The sequence below is a fragment of the Cupressus sempervirens genome, chromosome 4 (genome assembly GCF_028749045.1).
Source record: "Cupressus sempervirens isolate cs-2001-9-10 chromosome 4, ASM2874904v1, whole genome shotgun sequence".
NCBI classification, from domain to species: domain Eukaryota; kingdom Viridiplantae; phylum Streptophyta; class Pinopsida; order Cupressales; family Cupressaceae; genus Cupressus; species Cupressus sempervirens.
In genome coordinates, this window is record NC_143121.1 from 77,095,660 (window position 1) to 77,110,908 (window position 15,249).

At 30.5% G+C, this 15,249-nt stretch overlaps 1 protein-coding gene across 2 annotated transcripts in view; it reads left to right on the plus strand.

Moving 5' to 3' along the window:
* The first annotated feature begins 13,824 nt into the window (after positions 1 to 13,824).
* LOC149560015 (protein LEAD-SENSITIVE 1-like) overlaps positions 13,825 to 15,249 on the plus strand; it is a 37,823-nt gene continuing 36,398 nt past the window's right edge. The window contains exon 1 of one of the 2 annotated variants that reach the window (XM_089824413.1): positions 13,825 to 14,221. In XM_089824413.1, the coding sequence (XP_089680539.1) occupies positions 14,204 to 14,221 (18 nt within the window). In that variant the 5' untranslated portion in view covers positions 13,825 to 14,203. The remainder of the gene's footprint in view (positions 14,222 to 15,249) is intronic. The other variant, XM_089824412.1, reaches the window with a different exon arrangement.

Consider the following 15,249-nt stretch of genomic DNA (forward strand, 5'->3'; position numbering starts at 1 on the left):
ACATAATGTAGAATGACAACTTTGAACTAAAAATACATTGAAGTAGCATCAATAAAGAACAATATAGAAAAGCAGAGCCCTACAACACATAAATGTATGTCTTGTAAAGGAAGATATACCTTCCTAAATCTTCCAAAGTAAGGGAATAAATAATGTAAGGGAGGGTATGCCCTCCCAAAACCCTTTTTAAAGGTTAATGTATTTTTTCATATACACAACAAAATGTCCCAGGCTATACTAGGAGTTTTCTTCCCTGTTCTTTTTCCCCCCGTGCCTACACTTAGAATGAATGGGGACAAAACATTTGTAAATTACTTATTATTAATCAATATAGGGCAATATGCCTTTTACCGATAAAAAATAAATTAGAATTTTAATGAGATCTCCTCCTGGACATGATTAGATAGATCAGTTTATGAAGGAGGATCGTGTTGGCCAATGGGAAGGCATTGAAAACATCACCCTCAAATAAATTAAACCTAATAATCCATATGATGAAATTTGGATTAGAATCTTGTATTCAATGATCTATCTACTATCCTATCTTTGGCTAATGTAAAAGAAGATAATCCTTGTTAATATTTCTATGCTTAAAAAATAAAATAAAAATGTTTTAACACTCTAGTATGGATATTTTCAGATTTTTAAAGCATCTTAAGAAGAATTCATGCATTTTATCTTACTTACAACTAATCAATTAATTTCTTATGGTTCTATTTTGATTAATCTTTCTAACAATTTATCTTAGTCATCTTTAAGTTGCAAGATAATGTTGTCATCAAATTCAGTCTTCTCTTTATCAGATTTAGCTGGAGTAACACATTTTCTCCTCACTCTCTTCTAAGATTCGTCACCCTTGCTAGCTTGACTAGCTCTTTTCTCCTTTGGCTTGGCTACTTCCTTAGCCTTTTGTGCAGTTACCCTTGTGCTAGCTCTAGTTGTAGGTATTGTCCGCTAAGTAGGTTTTGCAACCTTCTTTGGTTTGTTTACTGCAGGTGCTTTAGCTTTTCTTTTCTTTTGTTCAGTAGCTATAGATGCTTCATTAGCTTCTTCTCCCTTGACAACTTCTACAATTTCTACTTCCTCTTCCTGATTCTTAACAACACTTTACATCTTTCTTCATGCATATGTAATCTTTTCAACGCTAAATCCTTAGAAGTGATGTAAAGTATATCCTTTTAGATATCAGTCCCATTTACCTCTTGATTGCTTAAGTAAAGGAGGTGTGATCACCTGACCCATTGGGTGAAAAGATCCCTTCTACATTTGATGTGCTGCAATCTTGATTTCTCTTCCATGTCTTGTTCATTTCATCTCTGATATTCTCAACATCTGCCTTTTCTTTTCCTTTGTTGAACTCACTGTTTGGTGTCATTGACCTTGTTGGCCAATTTCTAATTATGTGACCATTCTTCAAACAACTAAAACATGTGGTTTGAATCAACCATCTATTGTAGTCACTTTTGAAATGTGTTCTTATGCAATTTTCAGCAACATGTCCATATTCTTGAGAATAATGACAACTACACCTTGTATTATAATCTCAATTATAAGAGTTGTCATTATGCCTTACCTTTGTCTATTTGTTTGATGACCATGTAAACTTGGATTTGCACTCATATGCTCTATGTCCATACTTTGATAGTTATAGTTGTATCCTTCAAATCTTTGTGAGCTTGTGGTCTTGGTTTTGCATACATGTGCCTGATGTCCTTGTTTGTTACATTTATGACAATGACCCATGAACTTTTGCTTATGATTCTAATTTGCAATCTTGCTTCTGTAAACATTAGCATTATGACCTATCTTACCACAATTATGACAAGTAGGTTTGGAGTTCATACCTTTGTTGTTAGGATTAAACCAGGGATAGAAACAACAATTACATGCAAATATAACCAATAACCAATAACATAAAATAATAGACCACACAGAAAAGAACATGAGACACCAAGATTTAACGTGGTTCACCCAATCTCTGGGCTACATCCACCAAACAACAAGTTTGATATTTCTATGATCTAGTGATTGCAACCTGATTACAATCATAATCCCTTACAGCTCAATACTGCCGCAAGAACCAACTTCGCATCACAACTATAAAATAATCCCTAACCCTAAGCCCTTTTATACAAGTATTAAACTACTTCAGTGTTACAACATGTCGGCCAAAATCCTGATAAAATAGGCCCGATAAAATAGGGCCCAAAAAAAGGGCCCAAATCCCAAAGAATTTATGAAGTATGTACAGTACTTTCCTGACTAATCACCACAAACTAACATTTGTTACTTCTCTCTTCACCACTTTTGGATATTTCTCCTTCTTTACTACTAGTGTATCCCTCAATCCAGAAGTATCATTGTTGTATCTAGGTGATCTCATCAATTGTTCAAAGTATTTGATGGCTTCAAGTTAGGTTTGTTGAAACTATCAACAAACTCCTTTTCTCTTTTCAGGTCATTTCTCAGTTGTTCATTATACAACTTCAGTGTTGTGATCTCAATATCCTTTGCATTTAGTTTATGATTTGCTGTCATCATTTGACTCAAGGTTTCCAATTGCATGTTACAATTCCTAGTTACCTCTGATGTTTTATGTTCCAGTCTATTGGTCAAAATCCTTGTGTCATCTTTAATCATGATTTTGTCCTCTTTAGCTTTTTTTTTGCTCGGTCACTTCACATAGAAATACCAATTGGATCTCTTGTTCTCTCTTTGGATTTCTCACCTCTTTAGATAGGGTTTCATTCTTTTCCATTATATCTGCAACTACTACATGAAATTCACTAGAGTTTCCATTTGCAAATAATTCAGTAGTGTTAATATCTTGGTATTGTGTGTCATTCTCTTGAATAGAAATTTCCTTCCTTCTCTTCAATGATCTCTTTAACTCATCTCTTGCTTCATTCAGTTGATGTAGGGAAAGTTGTATTTCATTTGTTTGGTTCTTAATAGTCTTTCCCAATTCGTAGACTTCCATCTCTAGGATCCTTCCTCAAAGCTGCAAAGCTTTTCTTTCAAAGAACTCAGCTTTGATACCAATTGTTGGAATACAATAGGAAAATAAACTCTCAGAGAGGGGTGGGTGGTGGTGAATCAACACTTAAGCTACTTTATCTAGGGTCTTAAGGCCTTTTACCTATCAAAAAATATATTAGAATTTTAATGAACACAAATGCTTAGTTCTGCAATCATATATTTAAAAATAAACATCCCTTAGCTTCTTCTTTTTTTTATCCTTTTAAAATTTATTTAACTTGTTAATTTTTAACATTAGACAAAATTAAAATTGTAATATTTGTATATTTACTTATAACATACAATATATAAATATTTTAACAATTGTTTTATGTATTCATGTAATACATTAGCTAACTCTGTCAAATTCAAGTGATATCTTAAAAGTGTGGTTGGTTCCTTTATTTATTTATTTCTTTTATCCCTCTCCTTAACGAGGAAGCATACATTTTGTAATAAGTTGGGGATGAAACAGTGTAGCAATTCCATAACTTATCTTCCCCTTTGAGTGATCAAATATGTGGCCCCCCTTTCTCTTGTGCTATGTAAACATTTTGTATATACTTTACTTGTATATTGTTTCATTTTCTTCTTAATTTTTATTTTTATTTTACACATCTTCAAACAATATAAGCTTTAGGGAGGAACTTTGACACATTTTATCTCTTGTTTATATGAAAAATATTAAACAAAGAATTACAAAATTCATTAATAAACTTTTCTTTTTATTGATAATAATAATTGTATTAATATCGAAAAGAAATAGTACATTAAGCTTGTCAAAAAGATGGCATTCCTCCTTCTGAATCCTGGTTGGTTTTTACTAAGCCACTACTACATTATTTGACATCTCACTTACATGTAAAATGTGAGGTCAAGCAACAAAAACTCCCTAAAGCCATACACCCTTTTCATCACAAAGACATAAAGCACATATAGACAAAAGCACATCAACCATAATTATGAAACCACCCAGACCCCATTACATGAACCAACACTCAACATCTTTGGCTATGAAATTAGAAATCAACTCGTGCATAAACTCAATAAACATTTTATAAAGACATATTTTATATCAATAAAAAGTACTTCAAAATGATTTAATGTTAAATATTATTCGCATATAGTACATTTAAAGCATAAATAAATAAAGTCATAATATTAAAAACACAACATAGAAATGCCACATATAATTTGAATAATAATCTATTAACTTAATAATTAATTTATTAATTGTACACACAAATATTTTGAATAATATATTAACTTAACAAGAGCTTCCTGCCTTTTAGTAATGAAGTTGAATTTTTTTAACTAAATTGAAAAAGAAATGGAATGGAGGCTTCATAACATAAAACAAATACTATATTATGTAGAAGTACAAGGTATATGTTGTAAACATTTTTGTTCAAATGATAAAGATATCAGTCCCATTTACATTTTTGAAATATAATGTACAAGTATAAAATTATTCAAAAGTAAATTAGTTATATAAAAATGCAAACATAATCATATGTCATATTTTGAATTCTTGATTCAATAATATAATATCAAATTAATTGATATATTATTGTTAAATATAAGATAAAGAAAATGTAAGAAAAAATTAATATATAAATGTAAAATTAAAAAATTAAGTCTAGTAAAAAAAAGGTGATATATAGTCAGTACTATTAATTAATCTTTAAATTAACTTGAAATGTAAAAATAAACTTACATAATTATATTATAGATTTATCTTTAATAAATAAGTCTATTTAAAAAAAGTAAAGTTACATTATTACAAATTCATCTATAAAATAACCTAAAATGGAAAAAAATTAGAATGTCCAACTTGATGGATACAATTAGGGAAGTATTTTTATTTAATTAATTTATAAATTTTATTAAATTGAAAAATATCTAATTTATAATTTGTTATTTAAATATTCATCAACAAAACTATGGAATGTTTGAAATTTGGAGAGGCGAAAGTATATAGTGAGAGGAAAATATGTTAGTTATTAACTATTTAGAAAATTTTAAAATTATTTATATATTTCGATAATTATAATAATTAAATAAAAATTGTAGTCAAAGGGTCCTTGGTCAAAGGTTCATAAAGAGTCCACCATGAGTCAATGAGTTTGACTCAAAAACTACATAGATGAATCCCCATGTCAATATCATGGTCCTTGAAAATAAAATAAAAATTGTAGACCAAATCATAAAAGATTATGTGAAATGAATGCCCCATTTGAATGAAGAGGTTTATTTGAAAATGCATTATTTTAATTAATTTCCTCACACTCCTGCAAATATAAGCTCAAATATAGAACTTTTAAGAATTTGTTAGATATTATTGTTAATGATTTTAAAATTAAAAATTAAAAAGAAAAAACAAAAACAAAAACCCCATTCAATATAACTAATGAAAATATGAAAATATACAATTAAAATTAATTTTGCCTTCTAACTTTTAGAAGTTCAATTATTTTGGCTTTGAAATTTAATTAGATGAGAGGCAAGTAAAAACATGAGTTCCCTACAAGAACAAATAATTAATTCATTAATTATGCCAAAGGCATTTCCTATATGAAGAGGAGGTAGATTTTCTATCTAACGACAAGTAATATATTAGAGAAGCAAGACAAGCATAGAAATGATATGATCCATTCATTTCTTTTGAGATACTTTACACGTCACAAAATCTTATCTTTGTATCTCACACACTTGGTATTCCTTGAAGTTGTTTTCCTGAATAAATTTTCAACCCTTGATCAAAATAAGAAACTCCCACTAATAGGATCATTAGCTACGAGACTCAAAAATTGGTTTTATGAATAACTTTTTAGGTTTTTGGGTTCAATTTTGTGAAACGGGTGGAATTATGAAACAAAGAAAATGACTCATGAATTTGTTGGCCAACATTTATAGTTTTAGGGATAGTGCCAGAATAGAATGGTTTGATCCACATGTCTTCTTTTGTGTTTCCCACATGTAATAATTGTACAATCAATTTCTATTAATATTTTTATGTTAATGGAGGAGCTAATTTTTAATATCAAATGTTTGGATTTGAATACAAACATGTGCAACCATTAGAATTGTTTTAGCCATTTAATATTATTTCTCCTCATTGGCTGCACATTATTGCACTAGCAATTATATCCATTGAACCATGGTGGAAAATGTTTGTTTCATTGACTCTGGCAGCATCTTCTATGCGTGGAGCTTGATGCCTGATTTTTGCTTGGAATCTCATATACCTTGCCAATGAAATGAAGGGGAAGCATGTAAGTTTTTCTTACTCTCACAATGTTTGTCCCACCATAGGCATGTCTAACTTCAACATCATTGGTGATCCATGATACATGACGACCATTTTAGCGACACAGTGGACTACTTCTCTACCATGTTGGGTTCATTTAGAATATTGACTTAAGATTTTAAAATTTGATGTAATAACTACATGTAGTACATTCTACAATTAATTATTAGTTACAAATAAATGTGTCATCTGAAGATATGTTAGTGTGTATTATATAGCTGTATCCTACAAATAAATTAATTGTATTAAATAAATACATACTATGTGAAAATAAATTGAAGTATGTATGAAAGATATATATTAAAACAATATTTATCCTAGTGAATAAAGTCACTTTGAATTGAAATTTAAGATCATAAGATGCATATCTAATATATTACCTATGAAAAGAAGCATGAAATTGAGTTTGGAGACACCGACACATTTATGCTCATTATACTCATTAACCAATGAAAATTAGACACTAACATGTTTCACCTTCATAAAGTGATATGATAATGATAATCGAGTATGTGTGAAGGATATTTTAATCTATTAAATATAAAGAAGCCCGTTACAAAGAGTATCAAATGAGAATATGTTTTCTCAAATTGTATTTTGAAATTTTGTCAATTTGCCACTAGCATTCTTAACTACACTCCCTTTGGAACTTGTTGGTACCATTTTTTTAATTTTAAAATAAATTATCAATAGATTTAAGAAAAAGTCAAATATATTGAAGTAAATTATCATTTTCTTTCACATTTTTTGCACATGTCATTAAATTAATATGATATATTTTGATATCAAGTAATGTTGTGCTAAGGTATAAAGACTTTTTTCTATTTGAGCACAAGAAGAATTTGAGTTGTTTCGATGTGAATGGTACCTATATCTTAAATCTCTCATAAGGATGAAGTTACAACAAATAATCAAATGTTTAATTCAACTTTGTTTTCCTAATATTTTAACTATGTAGTGCCTACCCCTAGTTCGCATTTCTGTTATTTTTGTCGAACTCATTTAGGCTAATTTTATGTTTAATGATTAGTAGTATTGTTTGTTGATTGTCAAATATTGTCTTAGATTCAGTTGATTGTCAGATATTGTCTTAGATTCAGTTGATTTTTACTCTATATTTCATATATGCATGATGATTATACAATGTTTTCAGATATTGATGGTTTATTATCACATGTGTTTTCTTATGGATACTTACCCCATACTTGCATGTGTATGGTGTGCATGTTTATTTTCTTTATGTATGGTGTTTCTGATGTGGTTAAGGAAGGGAGTCGTAGTCACCTGCTAGTCGGGATCTACACGATGAACCACTTCCTGCCATTGCTTGTTTAGCTTAGAATATTTTGTCTGTACATGCGTGGATTTTATGCAGGTTGCAGGTATCAAGTATCGACTTCCCTGAATTGCCAGGATGAGCATACCCTATCGCATTATCTCAATGGTAAGAGAGGGGAGATAAATTCTTAAGTCCAAATCCCATACCTTTAAGCCATTTGTCCTAATTGAAAATTAGGACAAGTATCTGAGTCAGTACCCTCCGAATGTGTCAAATGACGTTAATTCATGATTATAATCATTATTTTTGATTTAGTATGTGTTTTGCAATGATGGGTTTTCGTATGTTGTCTTATGAGTCTTTGGTGTATTTTCTATTAATTAAGTCTAATTAAAAGATTAATTAATAATTTAATTTAATGGAAAATTATTATGATATTTGAATATTTAATTATATTTAATTAATTGAGAAATTAATTAAATAAACAAGAATTAAATTTGAAGATAAAGTTATAAGTTTAAATTTAGAACTTGATAGTATTTATTTAATTTAATAATAATATATATATTTAGAGTTCATTTTTAGATAAATGCAAAATATTATTATTATTTAAGTTAATAAATATTTTATCAATTAAGTTTCTAAAATAAATTTAAAAGTGAAAAATATATTATTAAAAGATTCTAGATTGCATGATGCGTGCATGAGTTAAAAATAAACGAAATTAATTAAAAAGATAAAATAAGTGAAAACAATAATGTTATTTTAATTTCATAAAGTGCACATGGGATTAAAAGTAATAAATTAATTTAAAATTGTAGTCAAGTGGCAAATTAAATAAAGTTATTTAATCATCTGGTTAATGTGCATGAAAAGATAAAGCAAAGATTAATAAAAGTTAATTTTGAGTTTGAGTCTTGTGAGCAAGGAGTCCTCTCAGGTGAACGCACAATCAGTGCCTCGATTTAAAGGGAGAACTCTTTATCACAATTAGGGGGTTCATTTTTGATGGACTGGAGATTTTGGAGATTTTAGAGATGAATTTTGAACATGAATTTTGGAGACATGAATTTTTGGGAGATGAATTTGGTGACAAATTTTGGAGATGATTTTGAACACGAATTTTGGAGATGAATTTTGGAAGCAAAATTCAGAAGGAGAATTCTAAGAAAGATTTTCAGAGAAAAGTCCTTGAAGAGGAGCGAATTCTCTCACAGTTTTCGGAGATTGTGTGTTAGCATCAGGTTCAGGTAGGGTCTTGTGTTTTGATCGTTGATTGAATTATATAATTTGATATTCATGTCTACTTCGTGATTGTGAAAACTTGTCTTCTCATATTTCATCATACAAATCTGTCAATTCTTCATCCTGAATCTTTTGCTATTCATTTTCATCTGTATATAAGGATTTAATAAATCAATTTGAAACCTCGTCTGTAGGTGAAAGAAAAACATAATTTAAAACCAAGGAGGGTTGAGATTTAAAAGAAAATTTTTAAATGGGAAAATTAAATGGTTGATAGTAATTCATCTTACACAATCTTTCCCATAAATCATATTCAGTAATTCATCTATCAGATTATACTCGCAAATGATATTTAAAATAATAATAATAATATGTTTAGATTTAATTTTATTAGCTTTTAATAAAATTTAGATTTAAATATATTAAACTTAATTATATTAACTTTGAATTCGAGGAGGTTTAAAATTTAAAATAAAATATAATATTGAACAAACTATAATTAGAAATTAAAAAAAAAAAAAGATAAATTATGAAGAGCCATTTGAATTGTTTATTCAATTAAATAAAAATATTTTATCAAATATATATACATATATATATTGGAATTCATTTTATAAAGTTTTAATTTAAAAAAAAAAAACAAAAACAAAAAAACAAAATTATAAAAAGGTAAATAAAATAATGAAACTTACCTCTTTACCCACCTTATTTCGGCAGCCTGCGACTTTATTAAATCGTATTTGGTTGTTTTTATATAGCCGCATGGCTATAATTATAAAAAAACAACGACTTATATAATTTCTTAAAGTTTTATCAAAAGTTTTGATTATCAGATTTATAAACAATGTTTTTATTTTAAGTTTTGTATAAAGTTACGAATGGTATTAATATTTTATTCAATTTAATAATATTTTTATTAATATTAAATTTATTAAGTAATACATTTTTTTATTTGGTTTTATTTATAAATTTAGTTTTTTTCAAAAAGTTAATAATATGAAAATTTTAGATTATTTGTTATTTAATAAACTTTATTAGTATTGAATGGTTTAATTATTAATTAATAAGATTTGTAATATAATTTTATTAATTAATAATTAGTAAATATTATTTATTAAAATAATTTTGTTTATAGTTTATTATTATGATTAACAATACTATTTAGTAAAGAAAATTGTTAACAGATATTGAATATTAATTATTAATTCAGAAAGGAAAATGGATATTGGAACTAATTGGAATTAAGGATAAAATCATGATAATTATATTGATTATTTTAAAAAAATTGATTATTAAAAAATTGGGGTTATTTTTATTTAATGATCAATTATTATTATTTTAATAAATGATTATTAATACTTTTAAATCATGATGTGATTACTTCTACTATAAGAACGTGAAAGGGATTAATTTGTAAGGGTAGACTATGAGTTCTATTTGTTTAAAAAAATTACGTTAGACTAGAAATGGAAACTTCACATTAACTCAACAGTATATTATCAACCAATTTGAAATATGAGACTATTTACTTGAACTCAACATTGAAACTGAAACCCTCTTGTTTAACTCAAACTATGTGTTTTCTAATTCAACCAAACTGTGGACTGTCCTATCATATGTTCTTTGTACTGTCTATGCTTTGGGAGTTTGGGGGTTGTTTAGTTTGACCAGTCTTAGGTTGTTACCAGAGGCTCGGGGGTTATGTGTTTGTGATGTCATGCTGATATCAGTCTCGATCTTTTATACCCGACCTTGGTAATGTGATGCTATGCTCTATGATGAGATGTATTTATTGTTGTTATTGCTTTCCAGTTTCCTTGTGTGAAGCTGAGGTGTATGTATATGAGATACCCGACTTAACCATTTTCAAGTCTCGATCAGTTATATTTGATAACCATTTTCGAGTCATCGATTAGTTATACTTGGGTTGCTTTCCAGTCGCTTTGAGAGGACTGATGTGTTTTGAGTGATTTGTTCTTGATGATGTCGTGTTGTGACACATTTTGACTTGACCATTTTGGAGTCAACGATCAGTATTGTGATTTATTATTGGGATACTTTCTGGTTGCTCGTTGGAGAACCATTGGATATTGTGACTTATCATTGATGCCTTCAGTTGTTGATAGAGAACTATTGTGATCATTATGATTATGATTTGATGCTTTCTAGTTTCTCGTGGAGAACTAATGTGATTATTGTGGTTTATCTTTTGATGCTTTCCAGTCGCTTGTATAGGGCTGAGGTGATTTTGTGATTTGTGATTTCATGAGCCTAGGGTAGGTTATCTATGTGTAGTGTCGGGAAGTGGCTTACAATGGGGGCTGGGGCCCTAAGTGGCTACCAGGGTAACTCATTGTAAGTTGTTTTAATAAGTGATAACATTTACACTAAATGAGAGTAAAATGAACCTAACAAGATTAATTGTATGTTCTCTCCCATGCCTTGAGTGCTAGTACAAACTAAGATGGGGTAGAGAGAACGCTTGGTTACGACTTTGCATTCCGTAGTATGCCTCGAGAGGATACTAGTGGCCACAGGGATCACTAGGGACCCAAGATTCCTAAGGGATTGCTTGGGTAACTTTTACATGACTTTTGCGATGACACTTTCCCGCTTGCATAGTAGATTCTTATGTGTTTGTGTTGTGCCTCTAGGTGTAGATGTCGATCTATGTGTTGGAACCTTGAGTTAGTATACTTTTAGGATTTTCTGGACTTAGAGAGTACTTGTGTTATGTGATTTGATATCCTGTTTGGGACTTGAGACTATCTCCTCAGCGCGGTGGGAGTGGACCATTTAGGTTCCATGCGGTCGGGTGGTAGTGCTTTTTACTCTTACCATTTGAGATCCTTCCATAGTCACCGTGGCTGGAGCTTCTTGGGATGCTTGTTTATCATGATTAGGTGATGTTATCTACTGTTGTATTTCCTTATATTGATGATTGGCATGTTAGATTTCTTTATGCATATGTTGTAGCATGTTTAGGTGTGACATCCCTATTATGATAGTACCGATGATCTCTTCGGTGACTTGGGATGTTACGCACGGCGGATGGCTAGGGCCCATGATGGTCTAATGATTGTATTGAAGGTTGGGAGGAACCATGCATTTAGTTAGTTTTGTTTTATGATGTTATATCTTTATGATTGATAGATGTATCATGTATGTTATTAGTTTCATTTATTTTATTGTACTTGTATCATGGATTCGAGGAAGATGTTGTATTTAATATTTCTTCATATGTATATTCTTTTAGCCTTTCATACCCTGTGACATGTACAATGGATGATTGAGCATTTTGAATTAATTTACCAAGAGGCATTCAGAACAAATGTATATTAAATGGACATTGGACTTTCTTATTATTCTTTCATGTGGATGTGGTAGTTGTTAGACTTAGAATTAATTAAATTTAAATGTGACTCAACGTCTTGGGATCCTTAAGGAATGTAACCTGTTATGTATGTTTGTTGATGATTACATGTTATTGCTTCTGCTACTATGTGTTTAATGTGAATGATCTATCTTTATTACTGTAAAAAAATTAGCAAACCTAGTAAAACTTTAGGTTAATTCTTTTGGATCCCTTGGCGGGGTGTTACAAACTACTTTAGTTTATTTGTACTCCTAAATAGTTTATATTTAATAAATTTAAGTTTTTTTTAATTGTGCATGTTTTCTAGATTAAAAAAACTAGGTTCTTTAAATTATTTAGAAGTCAAAAAATGGTTTTGAAATATAAGAAGAAGAGGAAAAGGAAGGAGGAGAATAAGAGAAAGATGAATAGGAGGAGGAGGAAGAGGAAGAGGAAGAGGAAGACAATGCTTGTAATAATATGTGTCAATTTTCATCTTGGAGCATATACTAAAAAAATCATAAATAAAATAAATGTATTCATTATAGCTTATGCAAATTTTAACATTCTTGAGAGAGAGAGAGAGAGAGAGAGAGAGAGAGAGAGAGAGAGAGAGAGAGAGAGAGAGAGAGAGAGAGAGAGAGAGAGAGAGAGAGAGAGAGATGTTTTCTTGACAACAATCAACGATAACGTTGGATCCACGAGAAAAAATGACCAATTTAATACATCATTTTCTTAAGGACTCAACTATTCACCTTTAGGATCTCTTAGTTGTATCCATCACATATAATACTGACATTTTTTGGTAGACAACCCACTCAACAAGAAGAGGAAGTAGACATTGACAAATACTGTAGATGCATGATTTTCATATGATGATGAGGATATAGAATAAGGTATTGACAACTGTCAAATATAACCTACCGTTTACCATGTACATTTTTTAAATTTGTAAAAAATGATCACAATCAAATGTAAACCACAATAAACATATGTCATTTTAATTCACGTGGTTAAATTTTGAATTGTGCATCATCGTTTGATGCAATGTATGATAGACATAGTTGCAACATGATGGAACATGGTCAAATATAAACCATAATAAATATTGTATAAATATTGTCAAACTATTGATAGAGGGACATAGAGAAGGAGAGCAATAAGAAGAAGAAAGGGATATATATAATATGTATGTGTATGTGAGACAAAGAGAGAGAGAGAGAGGGATTGAGAGGGTGAAATATTAATATAGAAAGAGAGAATGAAAAATGGAAATATAGATAAATAGGTAGAGGTGGAATAGAGGATAGAGAGGATGAAAGGGGAAAAGATTAAAAAGAAAAATAGTTAGTTGGCCTTTTGTACCTATTGTAGATCAAGGTGCTATAGCTAGTAGTACATAGGTAAATGAGCCAAGTATGATATGAAGAGGGTGGGGCATGACCGTAGATTAAGGTGGCCTTTTGTACCTATTGCACACGAAGGTGTTTGCTAGAAGTACATAGGTAAATGAGTAAGGTATGAGGCAACGTCTATACAGCCACGGAAATGCACTTCCATACGAAAGAGAGGACTTGCTTAATTTTTTGAAAAGTTAGAAAAAACAATGTAAAGGAAGTGCATTTTCGTGGCTGTATAGCCACGGGCAAGGTATGATAGGAAGCGGCTGGGGCATGGCAGTAGACGGATAGGCCAATGGGCATACGCTTTCGGGTCCGGAAGCTAAGCAGCAATAAACCGAGGAACCGAAACGAAACTTGCTCAGTAAGCCGCACAAGACACCCAAAACGTACTTTATCCATCGGCAAGCAATATTCCATATTTTGCAATAGACAAATGTAACCAGATGAATTAGAATCCAATCCATTCTTCGGCAGCATTTCAATCTCCAGTGAAAATTAAGATATATTAAAGTAAACCATGGGATTATTCTCAAACCAAATTAGCAGAGAAGATTTGAAGCCGGGAGATCATATCTATTCATGGCGGTGTGTTTATGTTTATGCTCATCACGGTACTCACTCTTCTTTTAACTACCATTATTTTTGCATTCATCATTCTTTTCCTTTCAAGTAATTCTCCACTGTAGCCTTTGTTGCTTGAATGGTCTTCTTAATTCCAGACGGAATATAAGGCACGAAAAGCGATTTTCAAATTTTCAACCACTATATATATTTCTCATGTAAATGCTATATTAGAATATTTGTGATCCCAACCCTTTTTTTCAGTGGGCTACTTGGCAGGCCCCAATTACATATTGAATAATTTTACATATATGTCAGGATGAAATACGCTATATGTTTTTTAGGGCACGTTTACCCCTTATTTTTGTGGGAGTTTTGAAGAGTCTACATGGTTGATTTATCAGCATGGATTTGTATACTTTGCTTGAATATTTAGATGCCTGATGTGTGAAATTCACAGCCTCAACAGTAAAAACAGAGAAAAGAAAAAACACAAATCTCTGCAAATAAAAGAAACAGAGCTTGTAATATTGAATAGAGCAGAAATCAAAAATTACAACTACTTTCATTTACAGCAGTTATTATTATTATAAACTGAATAGCAAACCTTCCCCTACATATGCTGCAGTCAAAGATGCATGACAATCTAAACTCAGAGTGAAAACCGGTGCTGGCAGTTGAAAACAGTGAATCAGCGTTTTGGTTTGGCCACGTCTATTCTACTGCTGGAGTTGGAATTAATAAGCTGGAGTTGGAATTAATAACGCTAACACCCCCGCTTAATTCTAACTAAAGATTAGTTAATGAGGAAAGAGGGAAAACCCAGTGGGATGAAAACCTCCCCTCAAAAAAAAAATGCTAATAAGACAAGAAAACTATTGTGTTACAATGTCTTTCACCCCAAGAAGATCTTGGAGAAACAAAAACTTTTCTCAGTAAAGGTCTTTGTAAAAATGTCAGCAATCTGATGAGACGTGGGACAATACTATAAATCAATGATGCCATCATGGATGAGATCTTGGATGAAATGCATATGGATCTTGATGTGCTTTGTCTGTTGTCGCTGTATTGGATCTTT